At 39.0% G+C, this 22552-nt stretch overlaps 2 protein-coding genes across 5 annotated transcripts; one reads left to right on the top strand and one right to left on the bottom strand.

Annotated features, from left to right (window-relative positions):
• Positions 1–64: 64 nt before the first annotated feature.
• LOC410792 (TBC1 domain family member 22B) lies at positions 65–4858 on the top strand. 4 transcript variants are annotated; one of them, XM_016918066.2, is made up of 8 exons: positions 65–198; positions 988–1161; positions 1271–1827; positions 1907–2037; positions 2135–2389; positions 2469–2634; positions 2840–3063; positions 3145–4858. In XM_016918066.2, exons 2-8 carry the CDS (start codon positions 1079–1081, stop codon positions 3283–3285), a joined length of 1557 nt encoding a protein of 518 aa, XP_016773555.1. In that variant the 5' UTR covers positions 65–198; positions 988–1078; the 3' UTR covers positions 3286–4858. The 4 variants fall into 4 exon arrangements, with proteins under 4 accessions (XP_016773555.1, XP_394268.3, XP_006568802.1 ...); XM_394268.7 differs by having other exon boundaries at positions 66–198; positions 2469–2718; XM_006568739.3 differs by having other exon boundaries at positions 69–198; positions 991–1161; positions 2469–2718.
• On the bottom strand, positions 4665–22265 carry LOC410793. The gene is made up of 22 exons (XM_006568740.3): positions 21631–22265; positions 21226–21270; positions 19982–21134; positions 19536–19899; positions 19164–19473; positions 18569–19071; positions 18191–18480; positions 17579–18089; positions 17375–17516; positions 16143–16316; positions 15506–16051; positions 14505–15432; positions 11199–14199; positions 10680–11047; positions 9223–10610; positions 8975–9159; positions 8731–8885; positions 7466–8637; positions 7189–7400; positions 5610–6632; positions 5097–5540; positions 4665–4980 (listed from the first exon to the last, which is right to left on the bottom strand). The coding sequence occupies exons 1-22, from the start codon at positions 21716–21718 to the stop codon at positions 4897–4899; spliced, it is 13086 nt and encodes a 4361-aa protein (XP_006568803.2). The 5' UTR covers positions 21719–22265; the 3' UTR covers positions 4665–4896.
• Positions 22266–22552: the final 287 nt, after the last annotated feature.

The following is a 22552-nucleotide window of genomic DNA, read 5'->3' as shown; positions in this document are numbered from 1 at the left end:
TTTCAAAAATATTTATATATATAGAATGTATTTATGCTTGAATCGATGTGTATATATAGTAATATGAATAGTCATGTATGAAAAATTTAATTTAGCCATTTCGTCGATGGCAGCACTAGTATAGACGTGTTGTACGTCAAAAACAGTGAATGTACATAGGACAAAATTTTTTATTACAATTTACTTCTTATATATTTGGTAAATCTTTTAATAATCATCTTATGACGTATGTTTTATAATAATACGTTTATTGTATTATTTATCATTGAAATCTCAACTATATTAAAACTAGAAATCTAAAATAATTCTTTTTATGCGCACAGTGTTCCATACTTTAAACATTATTTGATGATAAATGCTTTTTTAACTTATTCACTATTGATAGAACTACATCATTAAAAGTTCTTAGATGTAAGAGTATGTTTTTTATTTATTTCACTTATTAGAATCAAAATATTTATAATCTGTAACATAACCTGCTTTGAAAGTAAAAACTTATATTTATAGACCTCTCTCTTTGATAATGCAACATTTTTCTATAAATATCATGTATAATTCCTAATGTAATTTTTACATGTGTTTATATATATGTATATGTATACACACACACATATATATATACACACAATATATATGAATATATTTTTTTTTTATTTTATATAAATATAGCTATTTATTTTTTTTTAACTATTAATATGCATATTTATCATAATAAACCATAAGATAATGGTATATATAATAAGGCATATATATTATATAGTATATAATATATATTATATAATATATTAAAGTTTATGTAATGTAATATAATACAAATTAAAAAAAAGTAAAATAGTTACGTAAGTTTCATAATATTATTTATTATTTTCTTATGTTTTTATATAAAATGAGATATATGAACTTTGTAATTTAAAATGTTCATTGTAATAATAATAATGATAAAAAAAAAGAGCATTTTAATAAATATATCATGAAATCCTGTTTCAGTAGTTTTTTCTAAAGGAATGAGGACCTTGTATTGTTTTTTCAATTATCTAAGAAAGGTGGCAAATGCTAGTTAACATAATTTGTTATAATTATGGAAAATCAAAGTCACCAAGGTGAAATTTATCAAAGCCATCAATCTTTTTGGAAGAAAAATACCCGTGCTGTTCCAGGCAGGTATGTACAATAACATGCTTCTAATAATATTTAAAAAATAAATTTATAATTAAATTTTGATATAAATTATTAAGTATAATATAATTTTTTATATTTTGCTCAATGAAAGACCAAGTCCTAAACAAGATGGCAAACTTGGTAAAATAAGTACAGCTACATTAATGTCTGGTAGTTCAGCTAATATAATATCTACTGGTGGAACAATATCGGGAAGTAGCGGAGGTTCCACATCGTTTCAAGATTTTCAAGAAAGCGTAGATGATGCTTGGGATTCTGGAGATGATGAATTTTGCACTGTCTCAGATGTAAAAATATCAAAACGAGTTAGCCATTCTGCTGCTATTAGCGTTATTAATAGTCATAGATCAAGAAAAATGTGCATAGATTCGGGGACAAATGTAAAATCTTCGCAACGCGTTCAAGAAATTATTCCTGAGGAAAAACGAGCAGAGGCTCTTCAAAGATTAGCCGTGCAACCGTTACATTTGCGAAATGTTAATTTGTCTACGCATTCTCAAATGAATAATAGTCAACATTCCTCAGAAGATACAGATATTAAATACGGTGCTTCCCCGCAACATAAACCGACACAATTTCCAGGCAGGCCGCAACCGTTGAGACAAACAATCGCACCTACCAAATTTTTTATACCTTCTAAAGAACAAGGTATTTATGGAACAATTTTTTTTTTATATATCCATTCAATCTCAATGTATTCTTAGTTTTGATTTGTTAATAATTGTAGATGGAGAAAGTAAAATAGATAAATTTCAGTCTCTTCTGGAAGCTTCTGTATTAAACTTAGACGAATTGAGACAATTATCGTGGTCTGGAATACCTGCAAGATTGCGATCTGTTACATGGAGGTTATTGTCTGTAAGTAAGAAAGGTAAACTATGCTGTACGTTTTATATCTAATAACAAAACTTCATAAAAAAAATATTAAATCGTTATTTATATTTCTGCAACATAGGAATATTTACCAGCCAATTTGGAGCGAAGACAACACGTGTTAGAACGTAAACGTTTAGATTATTGGAATTTAGTGAAACAATATTATGATACTGAACGAGATGAAGGATTCCAGGATACATATCGTCAAATACACATTGATATTCCAAGAATGTCACCACTTATTTCATTGTTTCAACAAACAACGGTACAATTAATCTTTGAAAGAATACTCTATATTTGGGCAATTCGACATCCCGCTTCCGGTTATGTTCAAGTATGTATTTTTCGTCATTATCTTTATCCCTGATATTTTAATATTTTATTTTCATCCTTGTCCTTTTGTTTTCTTCTAGGGAATGAATGATCTAGTGACACCTTTCTTTCTTGTATTTTTGCAAGAAGCAGTACCTGTATCAGCATGGCAGGATTTAGAAAATTACGATGTTGCATCATTACAAAAAGAACAACGGGATATCATAGAAGCAGATAGTTTTTGGTGTTTATCTAAATTTCTCGATGGTATTCAAGATAATTATATTTTTGCTCAATTAGGCATTCAGCACAAAGTAAATCAGTTGAAAGAACTGATACAAAGAATCGATGGTATATATATATATGTATATATATATGTATATAAATCAATCGTTTAAAATCTTTTATCCTTTTCTTTTTCTTCTATCATATTTGATTTTCGATTGATCATGCATATAATTTGTTCTTTTAGCGCCTTTGCATCAACATCTACATCAACATGGCGTAGATTATTTACAGTTTTCCTTTCGGTGGATGAATAATTTATTAACAAGAGAAATCCCTCTTCATTGTACAATTCGTTTATGGGACACTTATCTAGCGGAATCCGACCGATTTGCTTCGTTTCAACTTTACGTATGTGCCGCGTTTCTTCTTCGTTGGAGACGTCATCTTTTATTGCAACCAGATTTTCAAGTAAGTTAAAACTATATAGTATTTCTTACAAATTATAATTCGAGATAAAATACGGAAAAAGTCTTTTTATTATTGTTAAAGGGACTGATGTTAATGCTACAAAACCTGCCTACACAAAATTGGACAGATTCAGAAATAGGAATATTAGTAGCGGAAGCGTACAAATTAAAATTCACGTTTGCAGATGCTCCCAATCATTTGCAAGCTCATGATACCAGGTGACCATTTTGCGATGCGTTTAGATAACGGTATTATAATCGGGATCAGAAACATTGGCACAAGTGATTTTGTGCTAAATCGATACGCCTATTTTTATCATGATCGTTTATATCATACAACTCGGTGGCTCATAATTAATTTAGGTTGTTTTCTATCTTATTACAAGTTATTAATTTTGAAATGCTTTATCCTGTAGTTCAAAGAGAAAGTTCTATGCTTACGTTATGTTTTAAAAAAATCAAATGGTGTTTATAAATTTTATTATTATTATTATTATTATTACTATTATTATTATTATTATTATTTTATTATTATTATTATTACTATTATTATAAATATTATTATAGCAACTATTTTTAAAGTAATCGGAATTAAGTTTTCCCGCCATTTTCGCGATTAATTAAAAAATATATATGCAAGCTGAATTATAAAAAATGTAACGCGAATCGATCATCGACTCATGATTCGTATTACATTTGAGTATAATATATTTAGGATTATTGTGTACATCAGTAATATAAATAAGCTAAAAAAGGTTTTATAAACCAGCTACAATTATATAATTGTTATTTTGTGTAGCGATTACAAGTTTTCTTCTACTCGTATAAATTTTCAGTTTTGTGTTCGCTCAACGATGGAATTGTGTTTTTAATTTAAAACGAAACGAAAGTATGCAGAGTGTGGAAATATATACAATTTACAATATACAAAACACGTATAAATAGAATATAAGCTACAAATAATGATATTAATTTCCATTTTTGTCAATTTTCTTTTTTTAAATTTCAAGATGTTTATGAAAAGTAATAAGCGATCATTCAACAGAATTTAGAATCTCGTATCAGAGAAGATCTTGAAATCTTTGCCATGTTATGCATTGCCATAAAGATAAAGACATAATTGGAAAGACTATTAAATACCATTAAAATATTTGTACGTTATTCTTAATTATTTTACGACCATCTTACGAAGTAACTAAAAAGTGTGATATATTTTATCTTTTATGAGTGATCCAATTGACGTACGAACGTACGAGTAAATTAACGCACGACAATTTAACGAGTAATAATAAGTGTATCAAAAGATACATTTGTCGGACAACATATATATATTGGAAAGAACCAATCGAAAGTTATATAAAGAGAGAGAAAAATAATGCCCGTTCTATAATATAAGTTTTAACCAATAACATGAATTATAATTATGTTATTCGATCATTATGTTTTTATCGATTGAATCTAAATAATGTTCTTTCGTTGTCCGTTGATTATTAATTATTTAATTGCAAACTTGTACACACCGAAGCGTGTAGCGTCGTTGATTAATAAAAAAACGAGACTGTCTTTTTCTTATCTATGCATCTATATATACCTATCGAAATATTCCCTGGACAAGATTATATTTCGAATATCATTGTACAGATATATGCAATTATTTGCTAAATACACGATGCTATATCGTATACGTTGACAATACGTGTTGAATACTCATCGTCGAAAGATATGTGTGGCATGTACATTGATAAAAGTTTTTTTCGCATCGAAACGAGTATAAAAAAAAAAAAAAAAAAAAAAAACAAAGAAGTATTGATACGTTTATCCATTTCGTGATTCCTCAGGTGTCATCGATATCAATTTGACCGTAATCGATATTCAATGGTTGTAGGGATGCCAACGAATCGTTGAGATTGAACATTTCCTAAAAAAAAAAAAAAAAAAGAAAAAGAAAAAATTTGCGAATCGAACGTCATACCATCAGATGATAAAAATAATTGTCTGTTAGAAAAGTAGATGATTCGAAAAAAGAAAACTCACATAGTCGACGGATATCGAAGTTGGATATATGCAGGGGATACATTCCATTCGCGTGACGCCATTATTATCGGCAGTGCATTCACAGTTTTGACATGGATTGGGTCGCGCGGTCAGAGCTACTCTCTTCGAGAAGACGCTTGCGAATTTTTTAATCGATGCCAATTTATCGAAGCGTAATTTATCGCCGCTGAATATTGTTCCGTTAATCTCCAAGGACAAAGGTGTACAGTAGCCGAGCGCGCTTTTTGGAAGTTTCACTTGCCTCCGTAAATCGGTGTCGCCCGTTAACGTTCTGGTATCCTTTTTCGTGTACGATTTCGTCGCGTCCAATCCGTAAAAGATCTTGTTCAATCTCTCTTTCTCGAATTCAAAATCACCGTCCATCAATATATGAAGGGTGATATCGTGTTCCAATAATACCTCGTGCACCACCGAATAGTCGAGCTGAAAAAGAAAAATTCTTCAACGATAAGAGAAACAAAGAAAGGAGAGGCAACGAATCATATTTCGTACCATTTGATTTTCCGGCTCGCAATGCGAGCAAGGCATTAAGATGAAAGTTTTCGATACGCCGGCTCGGAACACGAGTTTCGAGGCGAACGCGATTGCCGCAAAAATGTCGCGATTCCCATTGCCAACGGGCACGTGGTCGAAAAAGTCGGTAAATCTGGCCACGTTTTTAGTGAATATTTGCCCGTCCAAAACAATACTTCTCGGATAATCGAAAACACCGTCCGCTCCGAAGGTAACTAGGGACCATCTATTATCCGTCAAACCTTGATCCCTGAATTCTTTGTTCAACTGGCCAATCAGCTGATCGATACTACGATTCTCTTTCACGTTTCGATTACACTGTTTCCCCTCGACGATGAACACAACGTCGGTCGAGCTGGGCACTCGATCACCCTCCAATCTCACGAATTGCCCCTCTGCCACTTGATTACCGTCCATCATGCTACAATTGCTGCACACGTCCGGTATTCTCAGATACGTGTCGTGGAACATGCAAGTCTGCATGTAAGATAGTGCGACGGTACAAGCTTCCGACATAGCTTTGCTCGTAACGCACATTGTCGAGTAATCCTTTGGCTTGATCACGTCGAAGCAGCTGACAAACTCCGAACTTTTGTTCACGAACAAACTATCGCAAAACTCCAATACGATGGAATTATCTTCCGATTCGGCGATCGGACCAATTTTCGTTTTACCAACAGAGCAATTCTCATCGATCGACCAACTTTCCCCAAATTCCGTCACGTTTCTCGTCACGATCCCGTTGGACGCGGTAGTATCATCCATCGGTTCGTAATTCATCGTTCCAAGGATACCGGCCGTTTTTCCATGATACCAACCGGACAATTCCAACGTGCACAAATCGAATTTTAGATTGCACTCGAGCCGAAATTGATTTTGCCTACGTTCCACGGTAATCACGTTTTCCGCCTGGTAAACGTACGTAGTCCCATTTTCCAGTTGGATCGGAAGCGCAAGATTGCTCGCTTCGCCGGACGATTTTTTCGAGGCAAGTTTGATGCTCTGCAAAAATACAACGCGTTATTTATTTATATATTATTATTTATAAATATTTATTTATTTATTTATTATTTATAAATATTTATTTATTTATATATTATTTACAAATATTTATTTATTTATTATTATTTATTATTTAAATATTTATTTATTTATATATAATTATTTATAATTATTTATTTATTATTTATAAATATTTATTTATTTATTTTTTATAATTATTTATTTATTATTATTTATAAATATTTATTTATTTATTTATTTATTATTTATAAATATTTAATTTATATATTATTATTTATAATTATTTATTTATTTATTATTTATAAATATTTATTTATTTATTATTATTTATAAATATTTATTTATTTATTTATTATTATTTATAAATATTTATTTATTTATTTATTTATTATTATTTATAAATATTTATTTATTTATATATTATTGTTTATAAACGGAGAAGAGAAGAATTGAGACTGAATTGTTACATCACATACGTTGCGGGATTAAAATAGTATCGTTTTATATATTAATCGAATTATATATATGTACTAACGTCGTTGAAAAAATCTATCTCGAGAGCATCTTTCCCAAGCAAGATAATGATCTTGCGCGTAATTCGATCGGACCGTTGCTGATACTCGACGAGAATGGCGAAGGTATCTCGCACGAAATCACGAGCCAGCAAGTAGGTGCAAGAACCGACGAAGTCCGTGTGCCGGCCGTCGAAAGTGATAAAGTGTTGCAAGCCGATAATCATCGCTTGGGCTGAAATTCGAAAATTGGTGAGCAAAAATTGAATAGTGAAACGAAGCGAATGATTACCCTCCTACCTCTGAACGGTGGTAGCCAGTTAAACGGATCCATGTACGGTTTGTATCGATAGAGACTCCAGAAGGAGACGTCCGAGAAAGTGAAGTAGGATCTCGCGTCGGAAATAGCTCTGATTTCGGGGATCTCGTGAAACTCGGGCGTTTGATTGAACGCGTGCCACGACATGGGAAGTTTTTGTTCCAAACACATCAAGCCCTGTCTAGGATCGAAGATGAACTTCGTTTTCGCCTCCCTGTACCTGTTCTCGGCCTGCAGAGCCGTCTGGCTCACATCCATTAATTTCATGTGAATTAGCCGAATCGCGTTTTCGATTTTTGCCCGTACCTCGAAATATTCGTAAACGTCGTACGCTCTCTCGTATATCTGTTGCATCTTCTCTAAACTGTACCTTATGGAAGGCAATTTTTGCAATTCTTTCAATTCGGACACGATCTCGTCGACAACGTCCTTCAACTCTTTGCCAAACGGGACGAAGGTGAAATATCTGTCCTTCAAGAATCGTATCGTTAAAGACGAATATTTTTGAACGTTGGTCACGATGTCGTTCATCTTGATGTCTCGATAAAACTTGTCGATGTCTTGAGTTAGATTGGTGAAACGATCGAAATAGGGGGACGCGATGAGATCGTTCCTTCGATCGTAAAGAAAATCGACCACTTCTTTGCTCGCTTTCCAGACAACCGTCTCGAGATAGTGAATAAATCTAATGAAAAGCGGCTCCACAAGCAGCAAGAAACGATTCCATTGTTGAGAGATAGACTGGGACATCTGCTCCCATAGATTCCATATGTATTTGATGAAAGACACGTGGAGATCTTTCACGAACTTGTCGTACCTTTCGAGCATTTTGTCGATTATGGTTGCCAATTCGGATATCATGTCACCTCTTAGAACAGCGGTGACGAACTCGGGAATTTTGTTGAACGTGTTTTTGATCGTTTCTATCACCCAGAGCAACGAGTTTCTGATCGCCTGCCCAGACTCGCCCATTATCTCCCATATCTCGTTCAAAATGCTCGGCAATGATTCTATGTGGCTTCGTAACGACAACTCGTCGATCACGTATATCCCAAAATGTACGATATCCTTGATGTAAAAGTCATTCGCGTTGTAAGAGTCGTTTAAATAAATCTTCAGCTCTTCCAAATCCGTGCGAAGCTCGTTCAGATTGCTACAAATGCATAATATTTATCATTCGGTGTAAATTAGAATTATTTCAATTATACTCGATAATAGAATTGTTAAAGTTAAAATTAACACTCACTTCCAATCCTGGAGAAATTCTTGAAGATCTTGTTGAGCATCGTCCCACACGTCCGAAACTATATTCACGGTTTCGCTTTTCACGTATTGCTTCCAGTAGTGGATATCGTTGTTTACACCGTCGTACGCATCGATCGCCGTTCCTTTCACGAGAGCCTGCAACGGAAGAAAAAACTTGGAATCTTTTCTCCTTTTCTTACCAAGCGTAAAGAAAGTAAAGGAAGAAAAAGGAAGATGGCGCGCACAATGATATCGGTCTTGAGCTCGGGCCTCCAGCGTAGCGTGGATGTTACGAGTCGTGAGTGGTTGAGTTTCAAGTAGAAAGAGACATCGGATATGGTTAAATCATCCTCGTACGTTCTCCAAATGTTGAACACAGCATTCCGAGCATCGGGAATTCTGCCGTACATTCGTAAACTTTCCACGGCATCTGTCGATTTTTATACGAATAAATTAACGAATTGTGAATAATATGGATTATCGATACACTAACCTGGAGTATAATTGACCATCATCCATGTCAATTTTTCAGCCGGGTCGAGGAAAAAGGCGCCGGTAGCATTCAAGCTTGGCGTATTCGCTGCGCTTCCGTTAATAATATATCGCCCATCGAACGAATAATAACGGATATTCAAGTATTTGACAGCTTCGTTGTGTTCCCGTTGGAAAAACAGTTCGTCGCGACTTAAATCGAGCCTAGCGTTCAATTTTCCGCTATCTCCGGTTAAAAAGTTACGTTTGTAATTTCCATCGTTCTTAATCACGAATAACGTGTTGTTATATTTGAACACGAATCCATTCATGTTCAAATGGAATCTCGTGCTTGGATGGTAACCTCTTATTCGATAAGAGTATTTGTTGAGTATCGGTAAATCGCTTTCGTTCCTCAATATCGCGGACAACACGAACAATTTGTTCGGATCGGTAGAGTAATCAGCCGTGAGGGTAAAATTGATCGAATCTTTGGAATTAATTTTCGCCAGCTCGGCCGTCAAAGAAGCCTGCTTCGAAAAGCTGGGATGCCTCAAAGCGAAACTGGCTAATTGGTGTACGTCGCTTTTATCGACCGATGATAATTTTCTCCAGTTGAACAGAGCCCCGACGGTTTTAGGCCTCTCCGTTTCTCTGTCCCAGTCAAGTTTCAACTCGGATTCCAGCTTCTCGCTGTTGATCCAATAAAAACCATCGAGACTGAAATTTCTTCGAGGGTAAGAAACATTTAAAACCAGAAATTGATTCTCCACGTCTTCGGTCGTTTTGTTCAGAATGTTTATGGAATAGGATATCCAAACGTCACGGGCAAGACTGAACCAACTGGTTTGCTCGAATTCACCCGGCAAAACTTGATACTCGGTCTTCAATTGCACGGTCTTGTTCGAATGTATCGCCTTCAAACGGATATCTTGGCCGGTATGAGTAGTTTTGATCCACGATTCACCCACCACGTTGAACGCCGTTTCGTTGTCCAGTCGGTACATGTTGACGTGTTTGAATTCCACGGTCGGGTAATTCGTACCTTCGTTCCCCGCGCTGTACTCGTACTTATTTATGTAAACGATACCGATCGGTTTGTACGAATTCTCGATCATGATTTGCGTATGATCCTTCTCGAAACCGGCCCTCGACACGCTCGTCGAGTTGTATCGACCGTGAAGAACGTTATTCCCGTTGTACGTTAATTTGGAATAACCAGTGGTCGTTTGCGGCCGTTTCTTGTAACCGTACGTCAAATGACCGACGTGGCGCGTGTTCAAAGGAATTTCCGCGTGCAATACTCCTTCGAGATCCGAATTCAATTTTTCACTCCGATAATTGTAATCAGAATCGAGGATCGCGATATTCTGCGGCCAATACACTTTCGCGTATCTTCTGTTTCGTTGCCTGCAACACGCGTATTATGATATATTATTTATCGATCGAAACCAATAAACGAATAAAAAATTCACTTACAGAGTTGTGAACACGATGAATTGACAGCCCAAGTGCGAAACGTTGGCCAGAGGTAAGATGGAATCGACGGTCCCGTTCACGTTCATCAAACTTTCGTACGATACGTTTGCCGATGCGATGCGCGTGCTCGCTGGATAATACAGTTTGGCGTTTATCGCCCGTTTGTCGCTCGACTTGTCCATAGCGTTATAATCGAACAGGAAAACTAACGTTTCTTGTTGTTGGAATTTCGGAGTGTACAGCGAATATCTCATTTCGATCTCTTTATTATCGAAGCTTAAATTGAACACGTTATTCACGGATTGAACGGGTAACATTCCCCAAGAAGCTCGAATGTGTCCGTTGATGTCTCCCGTATCCATGTGTATCTGTACAGACATATCGTTATTATCATTTGATTACCACATCCGATCTACCGTACCGACCAAATATGAAAAGGATAAAATTTAAATCGCATTTGATCACACACACACACACACACACACACACACACATGCAAATACACACACGAGAACGTACCGAGCAATCGGAAGCGTAGTTGACTTTGGCGCGCAAAGCGTTGTAGCCAATCACGTAAGACGCATCTTTGACACCTTGGTTGGCGTGATAGCTGACGAGAAGACGATGATTGTCGTTGTTCGGAGGTGGTAATCTAACGGTGAACACTCCGTCGATATTCTCGTGATTACGGAACCCGATCGTCGCGTTTGCCGCGAATTTCCATTTCTCGCGATCGACGTCCAAATCGAAACCAACGTCCACGTTCCTGAACGCGTGACGAGGATTCTTGAAAAATAATCGGCTGTCGACGATTTTATCCTCCGTGTTTTTCGATTCTTGATGTCCGATCAACACTCTTCCTAATAAATCCTCCATGTATAACAATTTCCATTGAACGGTTGCGTATCGACATTGCTCGTTCAACCAACTAATTAACCGAACATCACCGCTATTGTTCGACGTTAACACGCTTCCCTCCAAACTCACGTTTCGAATCTCGGCCAATGGTGTTTCAGCACTAACGTACAACGTCGTATTACCGTTCTTCTCGATCTTCGTAAAAGCGATTAATCCAATTCGATTTTTCTCGCCTGACGATTTAAGGATACTCGCATCGATTCTCACATCCCAATTCAAAGAATCGATCAATTTTGCATCGATCGATCCGTTTATCGCGTGACCAATCAAATCAACGTTCAGTCCGTGCTCTTTCCTTCTCATTTCCACGCGTAACACGTTCTTGTTATCGATTTCACCTTCCTTTGGCCACACTGTCACGTTAAAAGCGCGCAAACAACCATCTTCCGTCGATTCAAAGGTACCAGAAACACTGCGCGTTTCCATTGTTACGCGATTACGTAATTGGCCGTTAAACGCGCGCACTTTTGAATCGTTTGAAACCATTTTCGCGGTTTCGCCGTGAAAATCGAAATGTGGTTTATTGCTCGAGACAGGAGTGTACACCTCAACTTTCACGATACCATCTTTGCTGTAATTTCCCGATAATTTGTATTGGTGATCGAGCAAGTGTCTCGCTAAAATGTTCAAATTCACGGTGCCGTTGCTCACGATCGTGTTCGAGTAAGAAAGCTGGATCTCGATGTTCTTCAATAATTCTATCCAAGATTTGAAAGCCACGAGAGCTTTGATATGATTTTCCGTCGCGTACCAGTTCGATTGGAAGAAAAGCGAGACGGGTTCGGCTATTTCACAAGTCACTTTCGCGTATTTCTCTTTCACGGTAAATTCCCGTTTAGCGGTCACAGTGGATTTCGGTAACTTGAGCAATGGCGTATCGATTTCGATAACGAGAGTCGTATCCATTAAAGTTTCTTCCGATTCGAGAGTTCCAACCAAATCGATCGTACTATTCGGCGCGCGAATATCGACTTTTGCCCTGTAAATGTTCTCATCGATGTCCAAACTGGTACTCGTGCGAACGAATTTTATAGATTCCAGGGGAGTTTTCAAATTCAATTGCAACGCGTGCATCTGAGAGTCGTCCGATTCGTTCTCGCGATACCCGTAAATCACGAACAATCCGGTCTCGTACCAAGTCGTATTTTGTCGCACATTTACCATCACTTCCATTTTATAATCGATCGTCTCTAGATCAACGATGAACGAATTTACGCAAACGATCTCGTTAACGAACTTGAACGGAACGATCACGTTCAGTTCGTTTTTAATATTGAAGAGATCCTCCATCCAGAATGTGTCGTCCAATAGAATCTTTTTATCGAAATATCGCAAAGATCCGGCAACCTTGTAAGTCGATCCTTCTTTATCGATATCCAGTTCTCCTTCGATAGGTTCGACGATCGCGAGACAAACCTCCATTTCCGCGTGCCAATGAAGGTTAGGTTCTTCTTCTTCCTCTTCCATGATCTCTTCCAACTCTTCTTCGATCGTATCTTTTTTTTCTTCGGTTATCTCCCTGTTATTGCCACGTTCCTGCGAGTAATCCTGCGTTTCTCCAATTTTCGTGCGATTGTTCTCCGTGATAATCGGGGATTTAATCGATATAGTGACTGGTGCAGGCTTTGGACCAGCTTTGGCTCTCACACCGAATTTCGTCTCGCCCAATTTTTTATCGGACAATCTTAAAGAGAATTCCGTATCGATGTCAAAATAATTATCTTGAGTGTTTATCGCGATCAATTTGGCAACGATTCCGCTCTCCTCGAAACCATCGAGTGGCGTAAATAATACGTATCTGTAATGAAAATCAGTGATATTGCGATAATGCCAAATACCTTGAAACCCGCCGACCATGCGGTTGTACCCGATACGAAAATCAGCCTCTCGCTCGTTCAATTTGGCGATCATGAGTAACCTGCGAACCATATCCAACGGGGTTGCGAGCAACAGTCGGACATTAAAATCGTGGTTCGGCGTGAAGAATTGACAGAGGGCCTCGAAACCGACATCGCCGACAGGTGTCACTATCTCCGCGACCACGTGTCTATTCTTCTCCGAGAGGCCGAATCTTCCACGCACGAGAGAGAACTTTTCCAAAGGAGTGGTAACGTTGAATTCCACCATGGATTCCTTCAAAAGATGCAAATCGCCGACCAATCTTCCGCTATAAATCTTCTTGTCCAGATTCAAATTTGCCGCCCCCAAGAACTTCCAATCCGGTAACGCTTGCAGTTGGCATCTCATGTCGGTCATCTTGTAACGAGTTATCGGCGATTCGAAGTGCAAATTGCCGGTCAAGTTGAAAACATTCTCCGATTCTTTGTCCAAATACCAAATACTCCAAGCGTTGACAACTTTATCCAGATGATATTTCGCCAATAAACGAGTGTCTGCTATCTCCGAATTGACTATTTTGTGGGTTATGTTGACAACAGTGGATGGAATAAACTGTACAGAACTGTTTAACCCATAATTGATTCTCCACTCTCTAACATCCCCCTGTTTTTCCGCACTCCCGTCCAATTCCGCGATCAATCTTTGCGAATCCTTCCAATACGCGCTGCTGCTCACTTTTATCCGATTCTGTTCCTTCGTATACCTGCGAAACGATACGAATCGATCAACCGTTCATTGTATACATGTATCATAATTGGATATTAAAACTCCATTGAAAACTTTCCTTTAGTAATCCCTTATTAAAAGGCTCGAATAACGATTTATTCGTTACAATCAATCTGCTTCTTACATAATCTCGTTTGCCATTACAATTATCATTACTGTTATAAATTAAATCGAAATAACTTCAAATATTAAATTTTGACGTATACGTATAATAATGCCACGATACATAATTTATCGGAAAATACATGGATCGAAATTAATCAACATAAAATTTCCAATTACCTAGCGCTTAGGGCAGTTTTCTTCCAATTCTCGAACGGCGTGATCAATCGCGTCTCCAAACCGGTAAACCTGACCACCTCGTTCACCTTGTGTTCCGTCGCGATAAATAATTTGATCGTTTGTTCCGGATTCCAATCGAGCGAGGCGTCCACGACGTAATCGTAATAACCGCGCGCAGTCACCTGACACGAGCCAACTACGAAACGGCCCGGATACGTGAGGGTGGCCACAGCGCTGACGTTTCTCTCGATTAATCGTTCCGTCGAATCGTTGGCCGGTAGCAATCGAATCGTTTGCCAATTCAAGGAGGTGAACAAGGCGAGCTTCAACGCGGGGTCGCGATTCGCGTCCCACTTCACCTCCGCCCCGAACCCCTTCTCGTTTCTCTCGTTGACGCCTGTCACCGCCAGATGGACGTCTCGCCACTTGTCCAAGTGTATCTCCATACGAATCTCTCGCTCGGTGTTCACGTCCGTCGTCACGGAATACACGCTCCCCTTGTACCTTCCCTCCACGTACGAAATCAAGTTCGTGGGCGAGGCAACCGTGTGATTCAAGATGAACGCGTACCTGTCCCGATCGACCTGCTCCACCCGCAAATCTACCCTGATGTCGCTGTAATTTCTATACAATTTGCAATGGACGAGGATGTCGTTGGCGAAACTGGGGGACTTTAGAACGAGTTTTAAACTGTGGCTGACCACGGTTGCCACCGATCTATCCGAGTACGTGCCCCTGGCCGTCAAGTTGTGACCGCTGAACCACGTTCCAGAAAGATCCAGCTCGTACATTCGCTTCGATCTCTCCGTGATCCGTGCGTCGACCAGCATTGAGTTGAAGTTTGGAATCGTCAGGTTCGCGTGACCTTCTACGGCGAACGTTAGGCCACGTGGCATCAACAAGTTCACCGTTAAACTGATCTCTTTCCCTAAAAAGAAAAAAGAGAGATTGAGAAAAAGAGAAATTATTAATCTGATCGAGGGAGAGACGAGAGAGCAAACCTGGAGCGTATCCTATCAAGAAGCTCGTTTTCGACTCTGGCCCTATAGCGTAGTGATTGACTTTCACTTTGACGTCCAATTTTTGAATGGGTTTCGTTATGGCGATTAACGCGCTCACTTTCGTGTCCTGGTTTTGAAAATACGTCTTTGAGTAAAATATGATCAATTGGGCGGTAAGTTTGTGACGGTCGTCCATGAGGTACGGGCTCGAATTTACTTCGGCGTGCAACTCGAGGTGGCCGAGCGCCTGCTGATACCACGCGATTATCACTGTGTTTAATTGTGGATACGCGGTGGAGTGTAACTTCAGATCGATCGTTTTATGGGTGAGGGTCTTCGAGGAGCGATTCGAGGAAGATAGCTCGAGGCGAACGGTCTCCTTCTTCGGCATCGTTTGCAACTGATACTCCAAGTTGAACACGCTTGTCAAGCTTATGTTTCTGCGAGCTATGTAACCCACCAGTTTGCTCCACACCTTCTTCGTTTGAAACGTCAGATCTACGTTGCATTGGGAAACGTTATTTTTCGAAGCGTTTCGAATCGTACCTTCAACAAACAATCGATGAATGGAAGATTGTTTTCTCTTGTTTTTAATCGGGCGAGAAAAAGAGCGAAAATAAAGTATAAAGGGATAAACCTTGGAGAGCGGCGATCAGTTCGTTGTTCACGATCAGATGCATTTGAGGGGCAAACGTGTACCCGTAGTGAAATCTTTTAATAGCGTAACCCAAACTCGCGTCCAGATGCTTGGTGCCGTTTATATCAAAACCGATATCCACAACCGTCTCGTTTTCCGTGCTCTTGTAGGTACCTGAAAACAACAATTATATTAGAATATATACCCAATTATATAGTTGGGTTGGCAACTAAGTAATTGCGGATTTCAGTTGAAGTTGATGACGACCTAATCAAAGCAATAATCGATTCGTATCGTCACAGTACAACTCGTGAGATTGCAGAGAAGCTTCGTGTATCGCGTACATGCATCGAAAACCACTTAAAACAACTTGGCTATGTTCAAAAACTCGATACATGGGTTCCTCGCGAACTGAAAGAAAAGCGTTTAACGCAACGCGTTAACAGCTGCGATTTGCTAAAGAAACGTAATGAAAATGATCCATTTTTAAAACGACTGATAATTGGCGATGAAAAATGGTTGTTTACGACAATATCAAGCGGAAAAGATGGTGGAGCAGGCCACGTGAACCAGCTCGAACAACATCAAAAGCTGGTATTCGTCGAAAGAAGGTTTTGTTATCAGTTTGGTGGGATTACAAAGGAATTGTCTATTTTGAACTCTTACCACCCAACCAAACGATCGATTCTGTCGTCTACATTGAACAACTAACGAAATTAAACAATGCAGTTGAAGAAAAGCGGCCCGAATTGACAAATCGAAAAGGTGTCGTATTCCATCATGACGATGCAAGGCCACATGCATCTTTGGTCACTCGGCAAAAATTATTGGAGCTTGGTTGGGATGTTTTGCCACATCCGCCATATAGTCCTGACCTTGCATCATCCGATTACTTTTTGTTTCGATCTTTACAAAACTCCTCGAATGGTAAAAATTTCAATAACGATGATGATATCGAATCGTACCTGATTCAGTTTTTTGCTAATAAAAACCACAAGTTTTATGAACTTGATGGGATGATTATGATACTGCCTGAAAGATGGCAAAAGGTCATTGATCAAAATGGGCAATACATTACGGAATAAAGTTATTTAGTTCCATGAAAAAATTGTCTTTGATTTTCTAAAAAAAATCCGCAATTACTTAGTTGCCAACCCAATAATTCGTATCTGATCAGGATGGAAACAGAACAGAATTCTTCGTTATTGCGAGGGAGTATAATTGGCATTTACCTTCAGCCACCAGAGAATTTCCAGCGGATCGCAATAAAACGGTAACATTGTGAGTTTTTGCATCGAAGGAAATCATGGCGCTTAATTCCCTGTTCACTTGCGATCCAGACGTGTCGTATGCGATTTTAAAAATATTTTCATCCTACAATAAGAAAAAGTTAAAGCCTTGTTCGAATAGAAAAAAGAAAAGAGAGAGAAGGATACCTTGTTCTTCTCCCACGTGTACTTGAAAAAATAATTTTTGGCAGTCGGGTCAGCCTTGATCAAGGCAATCTTGAAGAGTGCGGGACCGTTCAAGATAAAGTAAGACGCGTTAGGATTTTTGGTCACGTTCGATAATTGATAATCGAGGCACAGCTTCAACCCTACTAATCTGTCAAGAGCGGCCCAAGTGCAACTCGTGTTTGCGATCACGTTTTTTGGCAAAGATCGAGTCAAACTTCGATCGTTGCTTTGCTGGCCAGCTATTAGAACTCCGAGCGGTTTTTCCTCGTGCTCGGCCCCGTTACCTCTCGTCAAAAGAATATCGGTGGCTATCGAGAACATTTCCGTCCTTTTATTCGGTAGACCCAAACTTAATTTCATCGAGCGTACTCCTTTTACTTCTAGGTGGATTTGAACCGCACCCGAAGAGTACAAGTTTGTCCGCAATTTGGTTCCGGCCGTCTTGTAAAAAGCGTCCACGGTCATGCTGCCGGTCGTGTCAACGTTTATGCTGCACACACATGGAGGAAAAAAGTAATCGAACGCGTGAACACGATCGATCGATACGTTATTACGCACGTGTTAGATATTCGTGGATATTCGTAATCGTACCTGGGTGCAACGTTGCTGATAAATTCGATTTCCGCCTTGGAGATCGCTCTGGTATCCAATAATCCTGACATCTTGAAATTGCACGCCGCAGAGCCAGCAAGATCCAAACGTACCGGTAGCCCCGTCGTCATTGGAACCACATAAGTGAAATCCAAGAACATTATTTCGTGGTGAATTTCTTTCCCAGAAATAATTTGTTTAAACTTCTCCCATGGATTCAAGTGTGTCAAAGCGTCTCTAATTTCACGATCGCCGTTCAACGTCGAATATTTCAAATCATTCCCGAACACCTGCACGAAAGCGAAAAATTATCGTTTATACGACGGATATGATGCTTCGTCGAACGATCGTCAAACGTTTTTTTTCCTCCTTCCTTACCTTGTAAGTAAGACTGATTCTTGGCTCGTTGAAATTATTGTCGATAACGTTCGGTATCCGTTTCACGCGTTTCCAATAATCATCCTCTTGTTCAGGAGCAGCTCTGAAGCTTCGGAATAATTGAAGAAAGAAACTCGATACTTTCTCGTTACTGTACGGTCCATCGGGGCCGAAAAATTTCTCCGCGTAATATTCAAGCCCTTCGAGTCTAGTCGTCACTTCGACAACGTTTACAGATTCGCCAAACAGATCGAAAGTCAGGTTAAACGTAACTGATCTAGGTATGTAGGATTTAGGAGAGAAGATTAGATTCCCTTGGTAATTGGCGCCGAAATTATACTCCTCGGAAAAGAAAGAACCGTCGTAATTCCGCGAAAACTTTCTTCTGTCATTATTGAACTTCTCGTCGAGATCGCGATCCGTCAACAAACTTTGAATTTCCACTTTGGTCGGCGAAGCGGAATTATAAATATTGGTTAAATGGCTCCAGACGAATGTACCGACTGTGGGCAAAGAGATTCGAGAGTATGTATGTAATATGGATTGTTTAACGTTGATTTCGATAAGGAAAAAAAAAATTAGGAAAGAAAAATACCTTGATTAATCTCCTCCAACTTCAAAGTATGTTTGATCGTTTTCACGACGTTATAATCGGGACAACGCATCACTTGCAGGTAAGATGCAATGCGTAATTCAGTATCCAAACTAAAATTTCGATAGTAATTGAGAAAGTAAAGGTCTCGCGTTTTCTCGCAAGATGGCATTCTACGATGGGCATCGATACTCGCTACGCGAATCTCCATCGGCAAAAATCCTCCGACGTCGTCCGTACACTCTTTCAATAATTTTAACAATCTCTCCGTTTCCAAACCCATATTTCCGATCGCTTTCAATGCCTCTAATGTCTGTAAAAGAAAGAAAAAACAATCGAAACGTTCTTCGAGCTTTATTTACTCTCGAAACGTACCTCTTTGATCGCAGAAAACGAATGCGTTCGAGGTGCACAACCCTTCTCAATTTTTTGTTCCAAATGTGAGAGAAATCGCGTCACTTGTTCGACATTGATGCAACGTTGCACACCTTGATTAGAGCAAAAAGCGTATATCGTAGCAGAATAGCTCAATATGAATTGAGTTTCCGAAAGTTGACGAAGCTCGAGAAGAGGCGATAATATATTGATCGTGTTTCGATCCGGTTGCGGGATGAACGCGAACGCAATTATCCAATTATCGATCGTCGTTTGATCCACGTATCGTTTTATCATCAAATCTCTCATTACGTTCAGTGCAGCGTTGCTACCGATGAACGGCAACGCGTTCACGATGTGTCTTCTGGAAAAGAAGATATAAGAAAAATCGAGAAATAAGTGCATTGCAAGGTTTCGTGAAAAATCGATTAAAAGCCGTTACTCACTTGCCGGTCTTGCAAATGCCGTCGGCTCTAGCGAACAATTGCGACAAGGAGGGATAGTCGAGATATCGCGCCGATTGGATAAACGCCGTGAACGTCTCGGAGAATCGTTGTTCCAACTCATCCATGCTTATTCCTAATCTGCACATTGCCTTTAACAAATCCCTGGAACTTCTCAATTCGCCGTGCATAGTCCTCGGCGTTTTCGAATAATCGTACAACAAGTTGCTTCTTTTCCCGCGATTCGATCCTCGAACGTATTTACCACTAATCTCCTCTCTCTCCCGCTCCTCCTCCTCCTCCTCGTCCTCCTCCTCTCGCTCGGTCCCGTATTCGTCGCTCGCCTCGTATCCATCGTCGAAACCGTGATCGTCCCTCGACTCTTCGATCAATCGAAGCGTGGCCGTGGACTCGGTTCTCGCGCCTGTGTCGCCACTCGACAGCGGCAGCAGTCGATGCGACTCTTTGCACGTGATCTTCTCGTAGATTTTACGATCGATCGTTAACTCGCACTCGACGTGAGACGCGAAAAGAGGATGACGAGGGATGCGAGAGCGAGGACTTTTGTAAGAATTGGAACGGATCACGGAGAAATATTTGGACCCGTGGTCGCAATTCGACAAATCTTTCTTCTTCTTCACGATCAGACTGGTTCGTTTCGCTCCGTGGAAGTGGTAACTCGTCTCGCAGATACCGTTCACGTCCACCTCGATGGCGTGACGATCCACGTCGAATCTCTCCATAGTGTTTTGAAACATGGACAGCACGCCTCTCTTCAAGTTTAACGCCCATATCGGTTCCCGTTTGTCGGGGCACAACTCGTCTATTTGACCGTCGTCGAAAGTGAATCGCAACGGGAAACGTTCCAGATTAACCTTAAAATCCGCGCCGGCCCGGTCCGGAAACTCTGGATTGTATTTTCGACGATCGTGGCTCAGGCTCGCGTTCTCGAATCTCAGGCTACCCTCGCAACGACCGTTGAAACGAATCAACAAATCCGCGTCCAGCCGCAACGTTGACTCGTTCCCGGGAAAATCGGACGATAAAGTTGGCAACGTCGACGCGCTCGAATTGCCCAAATTCGTGCTCACATCAACCGAATATCTGTACCGATACGACACGTTTTCTTCGTATTTGAATTTTCTGCTCCCCGTCGCTGTAAATATATTTTGTTTTTTTTAAACGATCAGCTTTTCCTTATCCGAGATTCTCTATCTTAGGGGATCTTTAGATAACGTATTGTTTACCTTTGCATCTCGACCGGCCACACAACGTTGATTCTTTGACAATTTCTGTGAATGAGATTTTGAGTCATCGAGTCAAACAAAGCCTCGTTTTACGATTCTTAGAAATATAATATAATATAATATAATATAATATATATATATATATATATATATATATATATGGTATAGATACTTGTTGCACTTTAGCGAGATAACGAGACCACCGATATGCATATATTCGTACACATTCTAAGATATAAATTCTTGGAAAGAAAAGTTGAATAACATGCGCCATAGATAACCGAATGATAAAAAAAAATAAAAAATAAAAATAAAAATAAAAATAAAAAATCGACCGATATTAACGAAACGATAAATTATTCTATAACTTTGATTTCGTTTGATCTTGTAAAAAATTAATATTACCAGATTGTGCACCGAGAATGAAACAGATTGTCGGGAGAAGGAAAATGATGGCTTGGATCCACGATCCTGGCTTCTGATTCCAAATCATATCGCTGATTATGGCAGCCGAGTTGAATATCTGATCATTCGTTCATCGATAAGCTCGTTCCCTTCATCCCCTTGAATCCGTGACGAAAAATCTTTTTTCGTTGCAATTTTCAAACTGGGATGAGATTCACGCGCGATTCAACACTAGAACACCTTTGACCGAAATACAATTCAAATGTTCGAATCCCTCGATCGAATATTTCGATCTCCTTTTCTCCCCTCTTTTCTCTTTTCCCTTTCACTCTCCACGATCCCTTGCAAATTTTAGCTTGGATGAATTCAAAAATTTGAACAAAAAAAAAATGAAATAAAGTTCGAAACGATTAAGATGAAAAGCGAGATTTTATACCGTAACAAAGATATATAGATACTGTATCAAGAAATCACTGATGAAGCGGAAAGATCGAAACTAAGGACGGAATTGGGGTGCAAAACAGGCCGCGGCGATATTCGTTTAGTGGGAAGCACAACGACACGATAGATCGGTTAAGTAAGTGCTTCCTGCCCCAATCGTTTTTGCTGACCGAATGGACAACGACATCGAACTAACTACGCTGCTACTCTTTTCAGAGGGGAGAGGATCGAGTACCAAAGGTCTTCTTATTTTTCGTATTTGTTAAAGGTTACGGGTCATAACTAGATAAGATAACCACGAAAACGATCCTTTCCGTCTATCTAAGATTCTTACATCGTATTCTGTATGAATATTGTTTACATTATGATCAACGTTCCTCGTAATTATACTTTTTTCTATTTTTTTTACTTTCTCGTTCAGAAAATTTTTTCACATTATTTTATTTCGTTTCTCGTTTCTTTTTTCTTTTTGTTTTCTTTT

The sequence above is a fragment of the Apis mellifera genome, linkage group LG2 (genome assembly GCF_003254395.2).
Source record: "Apis mellifera strain DH4 linkage group LG2, Amel_HAv3.1, whole genome shotgun sequence".
Classification (NCBI taxonomy): Eukaryota; Metazoa; Arthropoda; class Insecta; order Hymenoptera; family Apidae; genus Apis; species Apis mellifera.
The sequence above is the reverse complement of the archived record's forward strand: the minus strand, read 5'-3'. Positions and strand labels throughout refer to the sequence as shown.